This window comes from Gobio gobio (genome assembly GCF_949357685.1).
Source record: "Gobio gobio genome assembly, chromosome: 13".
NCBI lineage: Eukaryota > Metazoa > Chordata > Actinopteri > Cypriniformes > Gobionidae > Gobio > Gobio gobio.
Window position 1 is genome coordinate 22,908,038 of NC_137106.1, and position 18,183 is coordinate 22,926,220.

General features: G+C 42.1%; 1 protein-coding gene across 1 annotated transcript in view; it reads left to right on the forward strand.

The window, feature by feature from the left end:
* Window positions 1-18,183, forward strand: part of LOC307135809 (proton-coupled folate transporter) — a 51,195-nt gene that overhangs the window by 9,620 nt on the left and 23,392 nt on the right. The window contains exons 4-6 of the mRNA XM_079832488.1: window positions 3,015-3,153; window positions 5,217-5,300; window positions 14,305-14,461. Coding sequence (XP_079688614.1) covers window positions 3,015-3,153; window positions 5,217-5,300; window positions 14,305-14,461 — 380 coding nt within the window. The remainder of the gene's footprint in view (window positions 1-3,014; window positions 3,154-5,216; window positions 5,301-14,304; window positions 14,462-18,183) is intronic.

Here is an 18,183-nt window from a genome sequence, read left to right on the forward strand (position 1 = left end):
TGGTATTAATACTTCACAGTATTGCTGTTTTGTGTGTTTTTTTTTTAATCAAATTAATGTAGTCTTGCTGAGCATAAGAGACATCTTTCAAAAGCATTAAAAAGTCTTAGACCCCAACATTTTGAACTGTAGTGTAGGCTACATTTCTCACAGACGCGGTGAAATGAAGTATATTGAACAAACAACAAGACAATACTGTAGTATGTTCTGATTTTTGGGAACAAAGTAAGACTATGTGAATTATGAGTTTTACTATTGATTAGCCTTTCCAAAAAAAAACAAAAAAAACATTGTGCTTTTCCTTCACTGTGGCATTGGCTGTATAGTTCTGCAGTTTGAGACTGTCTGTACTGCAGTAGTGATGGGAAAAAGGTTGAAGGCTGCTTTGTTTTTGTCGCCTGTCATGGGGAACTCTTCTTCTGAGCTGGTCGATGCTGTGTCTCAGAGTGACACTTAAACAAAGCCTGCCAGTTAAGGAGCACCCTTCCTGATTGGAGAGGTGATGGCTCTCCATTTATACCAGGATGCACCACTGGGGTTCCAATCGCTTTGCTGCCTTTTGTGTGGAAGCTGAAGGCATCGATCCTGATAGAACCTATTATACACTCTGTCTGTAGAGGATGTCAGATAGTGAGCCGCCATCCAATACGGAAAGCAAAAAGTTTTAATTAACCGCAATTAAAAGAGTCAATTGAGGAAAAAAAGCAGAGAAAGGACAGACAAAGAAACCTCTTTTTTAATACAAAGGCATCACAGAGCTGATCTTGTGCTTCTAAAGATCTGAGGCATCAAAATCTTGGCAGGTCTGGCTGCGGTGAGCACATGGCTGCACGCTCACAGTTTTTAAAAATGGCTGCAGGGCTGGAATTGACTTGTAATTAGTGTGGTGTGGAGTTGGTGAGGAATTATTAAACACTCCAGGCTCTAATGAGTTGATGAAAGTAAAAACACGGAGCGTTGACCTTTTCTGTGGAATGTTTATGCATTCCCATTATGTTTTCTGCTGTGAATCAGAGGCGGTGGCAAAGTCTGTTGACACCGGGCCCTCGCCGGGCAGGCGGGGTAATTAAATCAGAACTGTTTGCATGAGCAGGCAGGGCAAATGAGTCACGCTGCGTCTCGCGCGCACATCTCACGCGTGTTCGCACGCAAATGTGGATGCAGGTGAGTTCGCTTTCAAGTGCTTTCAGGCGTTCTGAGTGAAACAGCCTGACTGTTTTTGACACTGTTTCATCAGACACAAACCCTGAAGGTTAATTAATGCACGGGTTATGTTTAGACGCATCTGAGAGAATCTAAATATTTATGTGGGCTTTGTTTTTATACAAGCTGAACCCCAGAAATGTCTAGTGCTTATGTATTCTAGCGCCGTGCTTCTGTATTTCAGATATTATGCAGCTGTTATATTACATTATTCAACATCAGCATCGTTTGAACCATTTTGAATTATACATAGATCATAGTACCACCTAAATGGTTGGTGATACAAATTCCATTGATTTGCACTGTAGGAGGGACCTGAGACAAATTTCTCTAGACCACCTAGCGAATATTGAGAATACTCTATAGCAACCACCTAGAAATGTGCTACAAATAACTCATAACACTTTAGCAATGTATAGCAACATTATGGCAAATACAAATATTACCCTAACTTCGAAACAGCGAGTTTCGCACTACTCATATGTTAATGGAACAATTATCGCTTTAAAAATCAGAACCCACAAATGGTCTATTGCTTATGCTGTATACCTGGACATTTTTCTGAGGGGATGGTCCACCGGTGTAAAATTTTATGCGAAAAATCATAACATTCTATGGGCCAGATTTACTAACAGCTTGTAAACCCTCTTTTGGCATTAAAAAAAACTACTGTCAGTATTTACTGAAGACATGCAGTGAGAAATTAGAGCTGAAAAGCTGTGGATAGGGTTATTTTTGCGGCTGACATTATTGCATATGCATTTGTAGCAGTTTCGTGTTCAGACGCAAAATTTAAGGGAGGAGAGTATTTAAATGAATCATGCAAGGTACTAAGGTTTGCGCTAGTCAATTTACTGCTATTTGCTCCATTATTTATCGGCCAAAAAAAGCACATCTTAAACCAGATGCTAATTTGTGCTGCTCTTGGTAGATTGCGTTGGCCATTATGGAAATGATCCGGCTGTGACTTTGTTCTTTCATTTGTTGTCAGTAGAACACGCGCAGAACTTTCCACTCCCATCTGCGTTTTTTGTTAATTGTTAATTTTCCCTTTTCCCAGTAAATCTGACCGATGACTCTAGTTGCATCTTACAGCTGTCGAACATAGTCTGTCTGTGTCGTCTTAGTTTCACTTTCACAGACTTTTAGTTTGCATTAATCAGATCCTGTTTTCCTATGTTCAGTTTTCCCACTACTCCTTTGTTGTCATGGTCACTAATATGATTTGCCATCATGTTCAGCAGTGTCACCACCATTATCGTCTATATATAAGTTCCAGTGTTTTCAGTTTTCTTTGTCCGGTCTCATTAACGTTACGTGGTGTTTGTCCGCCTGCCTTCTGTTAGATAAACCTGTTATTAAAGATTTGTGTGTACCTGAATCCTCATCTTTGTGTGTATTCCTGCTGCGTATTGTGACAACAGCTGAATTAGCCAATAGCATTTTTGGATGGATGGATGAATGAAAGTCCAACCTTAGTTATAAGAGCCAATTACATTTTTATAAAGAAGTGAAAATCCTGCATTGATATGCCATGGAATTTACAGTCGAAATTCAAAATCCATATATTCAGGAATTTTGCTTGAGTGCTAAATATTTGCATATATATAAGATTATAAGATGTGCACTCTGGATTACGTTTTTGGTTTATGCTGTTAAGGTTTTGATGTATGTAACATATTTTAGATATTTTTCAACAATGTTTTAGCATTATTTAAAACAAATAAAATAATTATAGATTTTAAAGTGAAATGAATTTGGGCTTCAACCAAATGATGCCAGATCTAACCTGCTGTGATGCTCTCTGGCAGGGCTTTGGTCTGCTGGGTCTATTTCCTGTGCTGATGAGGTGTATTAAGGAGATGACTTTAGCAAAACTCAGTGCTGTGTTCAGAATCGCCTCTTACGTCCTACTCGCCCTCTCAAACAACACATGGATGGTCTTCCTTGGTAAGCTCCCATCACTCATATGACTCATTTAAATGATGTATTGTGCATGAACAACGATCCATAAAATCATTATGTCAAGTTAATTTTGCAGTAGGGTCAATGACGTGACGCTCATTTATTTTGTCCAGGCCAGTTCATTAATTCAAAAAGACATTAAAAATGCAATTCATACATACAATGACCTGAACACACATCTTCAATGCACAGCTTTCCTGTATCTCAAACAATAGAGCAATGGCCCTAGCAACGCCAAGGTCATGGGTTCGATTCCCAGGGAAAGCAAGAACTGACAAAAAAAAAAAGAAAAAAATGTGTACCTTGAATGCAATGTAAGTCGCTTTGGATAAAAGTGTCTGCCAAATGCATAAATGTAAATGTAAATGTCAATGATAAGCATGTTGTTGGTTTTTAAATTAAAATTAATTCAGATATTTTCATATACATATATATTTCAAATAAATGCGTTTTTTTTTAACTTTCTATTTATTATAAATTCCTAAAAAATAAAGTATCACGCTTTCCAGAAAAATATTAAGCAACTGCGTTCAACTTTGATAATAATAAGAAATGTTTCTTGAGCAGCAAATAACCTTAGAATGATTTCTGAAGGATCATGTGACACTGAAGACTGATGCTGAAAATTCAACTTTGCCATCACAGGAATAATTTATAGTTTAAACTATATTAAAATAGACAACATTTGTTTTCACAATATTACTGTTTTTACTTTGTTTATGATCAACTTAAAGCAGCCTCTGTGAGCATAAGAGACTTCTTTCAAAAAAAAAGAAAAATCTACTGACCCCAAAGTTTTTAACAGTAGTGTACATAATAATAAAAACTTTGACCACCAAATCAAACTATTTTAAAATATGTATATTTAATATATATATTTTTGTCATTGATTTGGTAATGATGTTATGGCACTGATACTGTATGTGATTTATCATGATATATGATATAATTTTTACACTGTATTTATTCTCAGAAATTTCAAGATGGTTATAAACAGAACAACTGACCCTATTTCAAATCTGTCAGCGCGCATCAAAGTACATCTCTCTTCCCTAAAACAATGTCGATTTCTTTTGTCAGTATGCGACATGCACAAAGCAAACATTTTCCACTCAAGGCCTGACAGTCTTCACTTGAGCTGACTGTTTTAACAAGACAGTCAAATGGGTATATGCTCTGAGAAAAAAAGGGAAAAAAAAGTCTACCTGACCAGACTTTTTATGGTTCACATCCTCACTGTTGTCTGAACTCCATGCCTTGTTCCAGGGTGGCTACACCTCCTAAGAAGAGTTTTCAGAGTGGTAAGTAATGATAACATTGTGGTAGATGGCCACTCTCAGGGAGAGACAGCCGGATAGGCGTTAATATTGTTAATTAAATAAATGGTTGTGGAAATTGTTATTCTAATCGATGTGGTGGACAAAAGCCTTTAAAGGGAGATGAGTGGCGGCTCTGATGAATAATCAGCGCCAGGGAGGGTGGAATTTGCATGCTGGTCTTTTCTGTTGGCTGTGATAATGAGGGGCACAGCGGCTGCACACGGGAGTCATAACCTCTATTCTGCTAGTACAGTGCATGTGTGGTGTGTGCAGAATCTGCACACACACAGACGTGTGCACAGATACACCCCACCATGTACGCATCAATGCAAATGCAGAAAATCTTTTGTTCTCTTGAGGATCTGCTTTTCTTGATCATGCATGATCAGGCTGCCGAGACGAGAGAGTGACTTTACATTCTGAGCTATTAGGAAAAGCCCATGCTCTGTAATCACAATTACCTCTCAGAATTCCATGCATATAGATTAAGCTCATGAATTATTGAATATTCCATTTAGATTCACTTACACTTCAGAACTGGTTAGCATTCCTCTAGTCTCACCATATTAGTTAATTGTGGCTTTATGTGTAACTTTAGATAATGTTTCATTGTGTAAGCTATGTTTTATATGCAGGTCTATGTATTTACGATTATTAGCCTATGTATTGTTTACTATTAATCTTAACAGTTTTCTAAAGTGCATGGTATTTGTCCTGTGGTTTTTGCAGTGGCTGTAATCGGTGCTCCAGCTGGTATCAGCCAAGCAGTGATTCGTTCTTTGTCTTCTGCCATCGTGGGACCTGATGAACAAGGTACTGTGTTACAAATTCACGTTTAAACAGAAGTACCATGCTAAGATAGAGAGAAAGCTAAAAGAGGTCAAAAAGAAAAAGAGAGACAATACAAACTAGTATTTAAAGTGGCAGTACTGTCATGTTTTAGTTTGTTTTTTGACATGGTAGGGTGGTAAATGAAATACCATGGTAAAACAAATGAAAAAAATGAGTGTATGGTGTTTGTAGTTTGTAGACCACAACAACCACACAGTATGTAACCGTATGTTTAACTATGATATTTGCAATAAAACTACAAATGATAGGTAATAAATGATAATGAATCTGCCCAAAAAACATGATTATTACAGTTTTACTATATTAACAAAATGGAAAATACCATTGTAATATATTACTTTTATATTTTGCTATGGTATCATGATCAATAGGTTACAATGGTAACACTACATGTTTTTGGACACACTGAAAAAAATTATTATGGCCCGATTAAATTAAGCATAATTAGTTTGTGCTCGTTTAAGTAATTTAAATTTAGGTTTTTTTTATTTTAATTTTAAAAAATGAATTGGTTTTATGGGAATTGCATGTGTTTTTGTTTAAATTGAGATAAAATAAATTGATTGCGACCACTTACGATAAAATGTTTTATTAAATTCAACGAATCATTTTTTTCAGTGCATGGTAGTGTGGTAAAATTATTATTATTATTATTATTATTATTATTATTATTATTATTATTATTATTATTATTATTATTTTGTACAAATACCATGGTAAACTCATGATTTTTGGATGGTCCTTATATACACTTTATCATTGCTTTTCTACAGTAACTCTATTTTAACTATTATATTGGCAGTCAACATTTTCTAATAAAAATTACAATAAATCTGCCCAAAAACATGGTTACTACATTTTTACTATAGAAACATATTTTATGTTTTATGTACCATAGTAAAATATGGAAAAAGCAAAAAAACAAAAAAAAAAAAAAACAATGCTATGGTATTTTTTTTTTGGGGGACCATATACCATAATAAACCATAGCAAACAATATGTTCCCTTTCAGTCGGTCACTACGACGTACGTCGGTAATAACCGACGAATTGGGATCACTTCAGAGAGCCCCTATCAGCTTCGAGAACTTAAGAACAGGCCAATGAACAATTGGCGTGCGAGATTTGCATCTCGCGCTCCGCCCCGCGCCGCGGGTATAAACAGGAAGCGAGAGCATCGCACTGACGTCATTCACTTCGGAGCCTAACCGGCGTTTGAAGTCTACAGACTGCTTCCTGATTATTCAGCGAAGAACTTCTACAAGAATACAGAGAAGAGGAATCGTGTGTGTTGGTGTGACAGCGCTTTCCAGCGGGACCGCGAACTCAAAGCTGCAAGTGAAACAACTGCTGTTATCACAGCAAACCTGTTGGTTTCGGTGGGCGTTTCCCAAATTGAGTGCAAACACAGGCTGCACTATTCCCTGTGTGTTGCCGCGGTTTCCCTGGGTGCTTCAGCACTCTCTTAAAAGAGCGTTTCCTCACAAAAAGAGCAACACGGGTGTGACACTGCGTCTTTTTCAAGATGTCATTCCACCCGTGCGTTTCTGGATGCGGTCGTTCCCTCTCGCCCGCTGACGGCCACACTCACTGCATCACGTGCCTGGGCTTACAGCACGCTGAGGCAGCGTTTGTGAATAGCTCGTGTTCTCACTGCGGGAACATGACTATTGCGGTGCTTAGGTCGAGACTCACCTACCTCCGGGAAGGCGGAGTCCCCCTCCCCATACCTCGATCTAGAGCTATCCCTAACCAGGATAGACCTACTTCGACGGATGGCCGGGGTGATCTGAGGATTACGTTCAGGACAAACCCGCCTAGTGTCCCTACGCAGGTCCCTGATCCCTCTCAAGCACCGCTGCCGGTGGCGCCACCGGAAGAGATCGCTGGTCCCGCCCACGGGCGCCCAGTCATCTCTTTCGGAGCGCCCGCGGACGAGCAGATGTTGATCGCAGCATCGGAGGGGGAGTTCCAGTCCTCAGAGGATGAGGATTCAGCTGTACTGCCTCCCTCTGGGAGAGTGGCAACGGCTGAGTCGGACCCTGAGTTGACGGCTATGCTTTCCCGGGCCGCCGAAAAGGTCGGGCTTGTGTGGAACCCTCCACCACGTCCCGAACCTTCTAGGTTGGATGATTGGTTCCTGGGGGGGGGGTCGCGCTGGTTCTCAGCGTCCCAGGAGCTTTCCAGGTCGTGGACGACACCCTTCAGTGCCAGAAACAGACCTGGAGGCTCCTCCCTCCTCACTACCCTTGACGGTGGACAGGCCAAGGGTTACGAGAGGATCCCGCCAGTCGAACGCGCCGTCGCGATGCAGCTGCGTCCGGCGACCGCCTCCGAGTGGCGTGGTGATCCTCGTCTCCTGTCCAAAGCCTGTAGGTTTTCGTCCAGTCTAACTGCGAAGGCCTACAGGTCCTGCGGACAGGCCGCGTCTGCCTTGCATGCCATGGCGTTGCTTCAGGTGCACCAAGCCCAAGCACTCATGGACATGCACGAGGGTAGGTCTGACCCAGAGCTCCTCCGGGAGCTCCGGGCGGCGACGGACCTCGCCCTCCGGGCGACGAAAGTTACCGCCCGTTCCGTGGGTCAGGCGATGTCCACCTTAGTGGTCCAGGAACGGCATCTCTGGCTCAACCTGGCCGACATGAGGGAGACTGACAAGAACCGGTTCCTGGACTCCCCCATATCGTCGGCCGGGTTGTTCGGCGACGCGGTCGAGAATTTCGCCCAGCAATTCTCGGCCGCCCAGAAGCAGACGGAGGCCATCAAACACATCCTGCACCGGCGGCCCGCTGCTGCCTCCACCCAGCCGCCGGCTGCAGCACCTCCGCCTGCCCGTCGCCGAGGACGTCCTCCTGCGGCCGCCCCCGCTCCCGCCCCAGCCCAGCAGCAGCCTTCCACCGGCCGTGGGCGTGGAGCCGGTCGCGGGAAGAACGTCCAGCCCGCTCAGGCCGCTGCCAAGCCAGGTGGCAAGCGCCGTCGGAAGAGACCCTGAGACGGGCCGCCCAGAGATGGAGGAAACTGCTCTTCAGGAGATGGCTGCAGCACCACTCCTTCCCCCGGTGGAGGGCCGGGGGAACCCCATTTTTCTTTCTGTTCCGCCACTGGCCCCAGTGCCAGTGGCACCCAAATTCTCAATAAAAGAGCAGTTTCTAACATCTCTGGGTGCCAAGAGAGCGCGTCTGGCGGTATGCGACGCTACCATGCCTCGTACCCCTCAGACACCTCTCTCCTCGCCAACAGGGGGCGTCGGTTGTGCGGACGCACACAATGTGCCTCCCCACGCTCGCCCGTCCCCTCAGCGGATGCAGGTCGTGTGTCAGACCCAGACCCCTGCACGGACCACTCCCATGTCGTCCTGGGGCCCCTGCGTTCCGCTGCGCTGCCCCGCTCCGGGTACGTCCGTGGTGCCGATGATCCCGCTTGCTCGGTCTCTGGGGGCCTGGCTAGCGCTCCCCAGCCCGTCTCGCTGGATCATCCGCACCATCAGACTCGGCTATGCGATTCAGTTCGCCCGGCGTCCCCCGAAGTTCAGGGGTGTCCACTTCACTTCTATACCGAAGGAGGGCGCCCCCGTGCTTCAGGCGGAGATCGCTGTCCTATTGGCGAAGGACGCGATAGAGCCGGTCCCTCCAGCCGATATGAAGTCTGGGTTCTACAGCCCGTACTTCATTGTACCCAAGAAAGGTGGCGGGTTACGACCGATCCTGGACCTGCGTTACTTGAACCGTTCCCTCCACAGGATGCCGTTCCGAATGTTAACCCAGAAACGCATCTTCAGATGCATCCGTCCCCAGGATTGGTTTGCAGCGATCGACCTGAAGGACGCGTACTTTCATGTCTCGATTCTCACTCGACACAGACCGTTTCTACGCTTTGCTTTCGACGGACGGGCATACCAGTACAAAGTCCTACCCTTCGGGTTGTCCCTGTCGCCCCGTGTCTTCACGAAAGTCGCGGAGACGGCCATTGCTCCCATGAGAGAGCGTGGTGTTCGCATCCTCAACTATCTCGACGACTGGCTGATTCTTGCCCAGTCGTGGGAGCAGTTGTGCGAACACAGGGACATGGTGCTCCGGCACCTCAGCCAGTTGGGTCTTCGGGTCAACTGGGAGAAGAGCAAACTCTGTCCCGTACAGAGGATCTCTTTTCTCGGGATGGAGATCGACTCGGTCGCCATGACTGCGCGCCTCACAGAGGAGCGCGTCCAGTCGGTGCTGAGCTGCTTGAGTACGCTCAAACGCAGTACAGCGGTTCCACTGAAACATTTTCAGAGGCTCCTGGGGCATATGGCAGCAGCAGTCGCAGTAACGCCGCTAGGGCTGCTCCATATGAGACCGCTTCAGCACTGGCTACACGACCGAGTCCCGAGATGGGCGTGGCACAGCGGGTCCCTCTGTGTCCAAGTGACGCCGAGATGCCGCCAAACCCTCACCCCGTGGTCGGACCCTTCGTTTCTACGGGCAGGAGTGCCTCTAGAACAAGTGTCCAGGCATCATGTTGTCTCCACGGATGCCTCACCCACGGGTTGGGGTGCCACGTACAACGGGCTTGCAGTATCGGGTCTGTGGACGGGGCCCCAACTGCAATGGCATATCAATTGCCTAGAGTTGCTGGCAGTTCGTCTTGCTCTCAGCCGCTTCAAAGGGTCGCTCAAAGACAAGCACGTTCTGGTCCGGACGGACAGCACGACGGCCGTTGCGTACATCAACAAACAAGGTGGTCTACGCTCCCGCCGTTTGTCCCAACTCGCCCGCCATCTCCTCCTGTGGAGTCAGAAGCATCTGAGGTCCCTTCGTGCTATCCACATTCCGGGCCTGCTCAACCGTGCGGCCGACGAGCTGTCCAGTTGCCAGTGCTTCCCGGAGAGTGGCGACTCCACCCCCAGGTGGTCCAGCTGATTTGGAGTCGCTTTGGGGCCGCACAGATCGATCTGTTTGCCGCCCACGACACGACCCACTGCCAGTTGTTCTATTCCCTGTCCGAGGGGACCCTCGGCACGGATGCACTGGCACACAGCTGGCCCCGGGCTCTGCGCAAATATGCGTTTCGCGCTGGACGTGGTAGTAACTGTGGCGTTTTCCATAGGGATCCCAATTCGTCGGTTATTACCGACGTACGTCGTAGTGACCGACTGAAAGGGAATGTCTCGGTTACGTATGGTAACATCGCACTGACGTTTTTCACTGAGGAGCCTAACCAGAGACCGGCCAGGCAGTGATGGAAGGAACTGTGGCGACGGGACCTACGTCTCCGTTCCCTCCTTCAGGGAACGAGGGTTACCATACGTAACCGAGACGTTTTTTGGATATGAATACAGCACTTTTTTTTTCAAAAGTCCTTTTGGAAAAGAACCAGTGGTAATTGTAGTAAGATCACATATTAACCATTGTTTTGCTACAGTATAGTTTAACTATGGTATCTGTAGTAAAACTATGGTGATAAAAATGCTAAGTTATTTTAATAAATATGAACTATTAAAACTATTATACCACAGCAAAATCATGGTTTCTGGATAGATACCATGGTAATGAATTGTTTTGAATCTTAGACGAAACACCAAGAATATAGTTATCATTCAGTACCATGGTATTATCATCTGATACTATCACTGTGTTTTTGTGAGGGCATGATCCATTGCGTAATGTGTACACGACATCATTGCTTTCTTCTCTGTTTGATCTACAAGCCCACAAATGAGCTGAAATACCCTCAGGAAAGTGTTTTGACCTTCACTGTGACAAATAGATTTGAGTCATGCTTTTCTTCTAAATCTTTACTTTCTTTGACATTTGTTTCTGGCTGATAACGTAGCTAAAAGCCCAAGATTTAATCTCCATTGTCCTTTCACAAACCCTTAATGAGAGGCATCGCAGTATGCATAATTAACTGGGAAACTGAATGCCGGCTTTTTCAAAAAATCATAGAATTATCTAACTCGGCTAAGTGGACAACAATGCAAGAGGAACAGTGCAACAACAAACAACATCTTGAATAGACTTTCATATTCATATCCACCCCGGCTGGTTTCCACTCACGTAGTGTGCAGCTGAAAGCCAAACCAAAAGGAAATATCCATTTAGTTTGTAGACACAAACATCTTTCTTCCCATTACTTTTATTTATGTTCCTGTCGATGCAAAAGTGATACAACTGTGAAAGGACATAGTGATGACAGGCCATGGCCATCCATAAATGCATTGTTTTCACTTTGCAAGTTGCCTCTTTCCACTTTGACAGGCATTTCCTCTGCTTGTGTCTTAGATTGCATGTCACTGAATCTATTGCAGTTACCAGTCATTCAGCGGCACTCACACGGCTTCTAGCTCACGCAAAGATCAATAAGTATCGCATATTCCAAGCACTTATGGGCTGCCCCGATGCTCCGCGACTCATTCTGCTCCAGTTAGTCAGAGCAGTTACAAAGTTCAGTGTAGCTCAGGGAGATATTTTATCAAAGTGGATCAAACCATTATTCATGCCAACAATCTACTGCACAGACCTCAGTTTCCGCGGCCATTACTCTTTCATTCAGATAAAATCATGGGTTAGGAATTTCAGATGCATCCACGGCATGTTAATGCATCAGTAGGCCTGGTTTTATCCACAACGGTTGAGATATCAGTTAGTAACTGCGGCTGACTAATACAAAAAAAATTGATAATAATAAACTTTTTCAATGTAGAGGTAATTATTGGGCTCCCCTAATATTAAAATAATATTGGTAACACTTTAGAATAATAGTCCATCATTAATGATAATAAATGAGTACATTAACACTTCAGCAACTACTATTAATTCATATGGAAACAAGCTTTACTAACCAGTGAGTAATATCAAAGATTGTTCCTTATTAGGTAATCAATAATTACTGAATGAGATTTGCCTCCTTAATAACTATTCACTATTAACTATTAATTACTAATCACATTTTTTTTTAAACTCAGATCACTACTAATAGTTGTTGAAGAGTGACTGGTAACACTTGAGTTATTAGTGATGAATTTTATGGCCAATTGACAATTGCTCGCATCTTAGAAATGTTATTGTTGTGATCAGTAATTGATTAGTAATTCTTTATAATTTGTAATAGTTCTTAATGATGCCAATCTCATTCAGTAATTATTGATTACATAATAACTTTCTCAGTCCTAAATTTGATATTGCTTACTGATTAGTTATTTTACATTATTATATGCATTAAAGGGGCTATATGCAACTTTTCCCCCAAAATAAACGTAACAATAGCCTTTTTATTTTACCATTTATGACTCAAACATCTCCTGATGAGCATACTGACACCTTGTCACAGTGGGTGCACCTATAAGCCTGTATCCTATTTTTCCTATTTTCTGGCGGGTCGTCTTTTCCCGCGGTGTCTGCGGATGTGACGTCACCACCGCTGCGAGAGCGAGCAGAAAATGAGAGCAGTTCTGTTTTTTGGCCACAGGTGTCAGTCGCGAGTTTAAATTTCAGAAAAACGCATATAGCCCCTTTAAACATCCAACAAACCATTTCACACCTCATGCATTAAGGCTATTTATTATTTTCTATTTCCCAAGGACCCCATGTTGATAAAATGTACAACTTGAATGCACTATACTGTAAGTTGCAGCCTGGTCTCATTGCGAAAATGTACCTCTGGCCTGGTCTCATTGCGAAAATGTACCTCTGGCAACGTTTTTGCAAACCACCAAAATACGTACCAATATGTACATATCACTGCAGTTTCAAAGTGATATGTCCACTGGGTGCCGCCAAAAGCTTCGTTTTTTTCCCGGAACAGATGAGCGTCAATCTGACGTTTTGTGACATTGTTTTTTTAACGTACACCTACACTAAACCCTAAACCTAACCGATAGTGTTAACAAAAGCAAATGTGACAAAAATACAATAGTAACCATGTCTTGTTAGCTTCTGTGAACTCATCTTTGAGCTCTTTTATCATGACTTGTCTTTCACGGGATTCGTACCTGAGCTTTCATTATTACAAGTACAAATCTGTACCGGCTGAGCTACTGAGCAAACTTATTATATAAAAAAAGCCGAGCATATGGAGCAGATTAAGTGACGCAAACTCCAAAATTTATTCATTTACATGGAAAAAAAAAAAACGATAAAAAGTGCTTGCTGTTTTACTGCCTCTAGTGTTCATTTCACTTTGAAACTGCAGAGATATGTACATATTGGTACGTATTTTGGTGGTTTGCAAAAACGTTGCCAGAGGTACATTTTCACAATGAGACCAGGTTGGTAAGTTGATTTGAATAAAAGCTTCTGTCAAATGTATCAATACTAAACATTACAAAACAAGTGTTTGGTCTGAATTTTAGTATAAATAATATGTGTCCCTTAAACTAAATTCATAAGTACAAATGGCTATACACACATTCTCACATTTTTCTATGCTGGACAAAAGTTGGAAAAACAACAACAAAAAAACATATTGAAGTTTAATGCATTCCTGTTTTTTTATGGAATAGTGCAGTATTTGTTATAAATGATTTATTCGTGCACATCTATTATTATTTAAAAAAATCATGTGTCCTTGTAATCTTTAATTAGAATAACTTCCCCTCCCTCTTACAGCGATATCAAGAAAAGTAATCACAACTTCCATTTCATGCTGACTTTAAAATGGACATGTTTATCTAAGTTTTTTTTGTTTTGTGATTTCCCATTTGTGTTTCTAAAATGATTGATTTTCTCCTTATATTAGTATTTTGATGAGCTGATATTTGAATAAGTTAGAGGGGCTGAAATATTACTGAAGTGCAAGAATTGCCTGTAAGATGTTTTACGCTTCTTATTTTTAATTTATTTTATTGAAAAATATTCCAAGAAATCTGTGTTAATAATGTAAAATTCAACATGAATTCACTAAAATGTATTTCCCTCCAGTCTGGTTCAACTGAATTTCTCTACATGTATGTTTCATGTCTTCATTGACCTGAATTTGGATGTCCTCAGGTGCCATGTTCTCCTTCTCTGCCTCAGTGGAAGCGACCTGCATCCTTATTGCTGCTACGATCTTTAACGGGCTGTACCCCCTGACCCTGACCACTTTGCCTGGGATGCCCTTCATCATCATGGCGGTCTTCGTTCTCATTGTACTCATTCTCTTGCAGTAAGCTCATCATTCTTTTATATGTATAGTGTATAGTATAGTTAATGTATAGTATATGTATAGAATATAGTGACTCCAAAATGTAATATATTTGGATTATTTAGTTTATACATAATTTATGATTTTTAAAAAAGTCACAATGGCGTCACAATTTGATCATTTATTTGATCAAAAATATATTAAAACAGTAATATTGTGACGTTTTCTACTTTAATATATTGTTAAATAGAATGTATTCCTTTTATGGCAAAACTGAATTTTCAGCAGCCATTACAACAGTTTTCAGTGTCACATGATCCTTCAGAAATCATTCTAATTGTACACTGATGAGCCAAAACATTATGACCAGCCACAGGTGAAGCAAATATCGTTAATCATCTCCTTATAGAGCCACATATTAAGGTCTGGGTAAATTAGATGGTAAGCAGACAATCAGTTCTCATAATCAACATGTTGGATGCAGGAAAAATGGGCAGGAATAAAAACCTTTGACAAGGGCCAAATTGTTATGTTAAGGCACCTGGGTCAGAGTCTCTATGAAATGGCATGTGGGTTGCTTCCGGTCAGCAGTGGTTAGAATTTACCAACAGTGGCCCGAGGAGGTGCAAACCACAAACTGGCAACAGGTAGGGTGGTGAGGAAATTTTCCTACCAGTTCCTACCAGTAATACCGGTATCACCGACGGGGGCTTTTAAATCACTAATTCTAAACCGAAAGTAAAAATGCGCACAGCCGCTCTGGCATTCATAACGGTGCAGAGCAAAGCAAGTGTTTTCAAGGAATTCCTATGGAAGTTAAGCTTCCATAGGCATGAACTGAAAACGCGCAAGTGGACACGCACCATGAATGATAGTGTGGCCTTAAATGCGTGCACCTGTGCGGCCGTGAATGAATGACTGTGCGGCCGAGTGCAATTTTCTTTCGTTATAGAATTAGCGGCAATTCGGGGGCGGGTTGCTTGAATTGTGGGTTCATTATCCTATTATTCTTAATGAAAAACACAACAAAAAATCAGTATAATGACAAATTCACTTAAATAGGTGCTTTTACATTTAGCGTTAAAACCAAATCTTCGCTGTCATCTTGTCATTCATCTACTCACTCTCGTGATGAATGAAATCTGACTCCTGGTGCTATTTATGCTGCGACTCTCGCTCGGCTCACGCTTCATTAAGCAGACACGTTCAGTTTATAATTGTAGAGTCTTTTTTCTAACTGAACTAAATTATTTTGTTACCATCAAAACGATGGTGGGGCCAGTGCTGCGGTGAACACCGGTAACACAGGCAACACCGACTATCACAGCAAGCCTCGCAACAGGGTGTTGGGCGCCCAATGCATGAGGGCAACAAAGGCGATCTCGTCTGGTCCGAGTCAAAAGACATAAGGTCTACACGCTAAATTTTAATGATGGTTATGGGAGGAATGTGTCACAACACATGGGGCTGCAAAGCCACAGAGCGGTCAGAGTGCCTATGATGACCCCTATCCACTGTTGAATGTGCCTATAGGCACGCAAGCATTGGAACTGGACCTTGCAGCAGTGGAAGAAGGTCACCTGATCCGATGAAACCATGTTTTCTTTTACATCGTGTGGATGGCGGACCCACTTTATATTAGGTGGCCTTAACTACTATGTACTAACATTTTAATTAATAATTTGATACAATGCACTTATTGTGAACATACATGTTTTTACATTGTACTTACATTTAAAAAAATACCTGCATGTAATTACATCTGTAATTAATTTCTGTAGTTACATTTGTAATTACACAGTTGACACTTCCCTTACACCTAACCCAACCCTTAAACTTACCCATCCCACCACACCTGTCCCTAACCCTACCCATATCCCACCTCAATATCAGCAAAGGTGTTTTGCAATACAATTTGAACACAGTAAGTACATTGTACTTATTTTTTGATGTAAGTACATAGTAGTTAAGGCCACCTAATATAAAGTGGGGCCTGGATGGCCATGTACATGTGCACTGTTTACCTGGGGAAGTGATGGCACTAGGATTCACTGTGGGACGATGACAAGCCGATGAAGGGAGTGTGATGCACTGAGCAATGTTCTGCTGGGAAACCCTGGGTCCAACCATTCATAAATCTAACACGTGTCGCTTACCAAAACATTGTTGCAGAGCAGGTACACCCCTTCATGACAATGGTGGTCCCTGATGACAATGGCCTCTTTCAGAAGCATAATTCATCCTGCCACACTGTACACATTGTTCAGGAATAGTTGGAGGAACATGATGAAGAGTTCAAGGTGTTACCCTGGCCTCCAAATTCCCCAGATCTCATCTGTGGGATGTGCTGGACCAACAAGTTTGATCCATAGCGGCTCCACCTCGCAACCTACAGGACTTGAAGGATCTGCTGCTAACGTATTGGTGCCAGGTAGAGTCCATGCCTAGGCGGGCAAGCGATGTTTTGAACTTTTTTTGCCTCCAAAACATGATTTCATTTCATAATGTTCATGAAACATGCAGATGGTTGCTCTGACCATCAAATATCAGATGAAGTGAGTTGGACTGTTTTTATCCATTTTTAACTTTAATATTTGGTATGTTCACCTTTTGCAGCAATTACAGCTGCACATCTCTCTGGCATAGTGTCAATATATTTCCTCTGAGAACTTCAACACTAATGGTATCCCATGCCTGCTGCAACTGAAGCCAAAGGCTTTCCTTTGAATGTACAATAGAGCTAGTTTATTTTCCAACTCGCCCCAAATGCTCGATAGGGGGGCTGAGGTCCGGACTTTGAGGGGGCCACTCCATCATTTTCAATGTTCCAGCAGATTCCTTCCATCGCAGGTAGTTCCGGCAATAGTTAGAAGAATGTTCCGGGTCATTGTCCTCTTGGAAAATAAATCCAGGCACAATAAGACAAATCCCAGATGCCAAGTGTGCTAATAATTTTGGCCACCACTGTATACTGTATATAGGGGAGTGCGGGGTTAGTTGTAACACACATGGTTTAAAACTTTCCACACATGCCAGGATGACAAATCTTAGTGTTTTTACTAGTTGCCATATCAACATTATTTAGAGAAAAAATTGCGCCAAAATTATAAAATTATAAAATCTTTGGAAGATATCACTGAACATTTGTTTAACCATAGAAAAAGTAAATTTCTTACTTAAGTTTATTTTTCATCTCTGTTTTTTGTGTTTATTTAAAATAAGACAAATCAGATATTATTTTAATCGTATATCTGTTATTTAACTGTTAAGATAGTTCTTTAATGCTGATCTAACCAGCAGAAGACAAAAGCCGCAGTTGTGCAGGTGGGGTGCGTTGTAACACTGCATTACAATGAGCCCCTATTAAAACTACGCTATTATATTCTACACTTTTATTAATTCTTTTGAGAAACCATGAGAAAAAGGGTGAATAATGACTGAGAGTCAATATTCCGAAATTATTAATTATTATTATTATGTTTTTAACTCTGCTGTATAGCTGTATTTTTAGCAATGTGTTTGTTGTCAAATTAAAAATATATATATTTTTAATGATTAAAAAATGCCATTCTTTTATTTTAAAAAGTTAATAATTGTATTTTATTGACAAAATATTTTAGTTTGTCTTTGATATTTTTTGTATTATATCAGTTAACATTTTAACATGTAACAGGTAACATTCAATGTGCCCCTCACATGTTACAATGTACCCCACCTATGGGGCATGTTGTCACATTTCACTT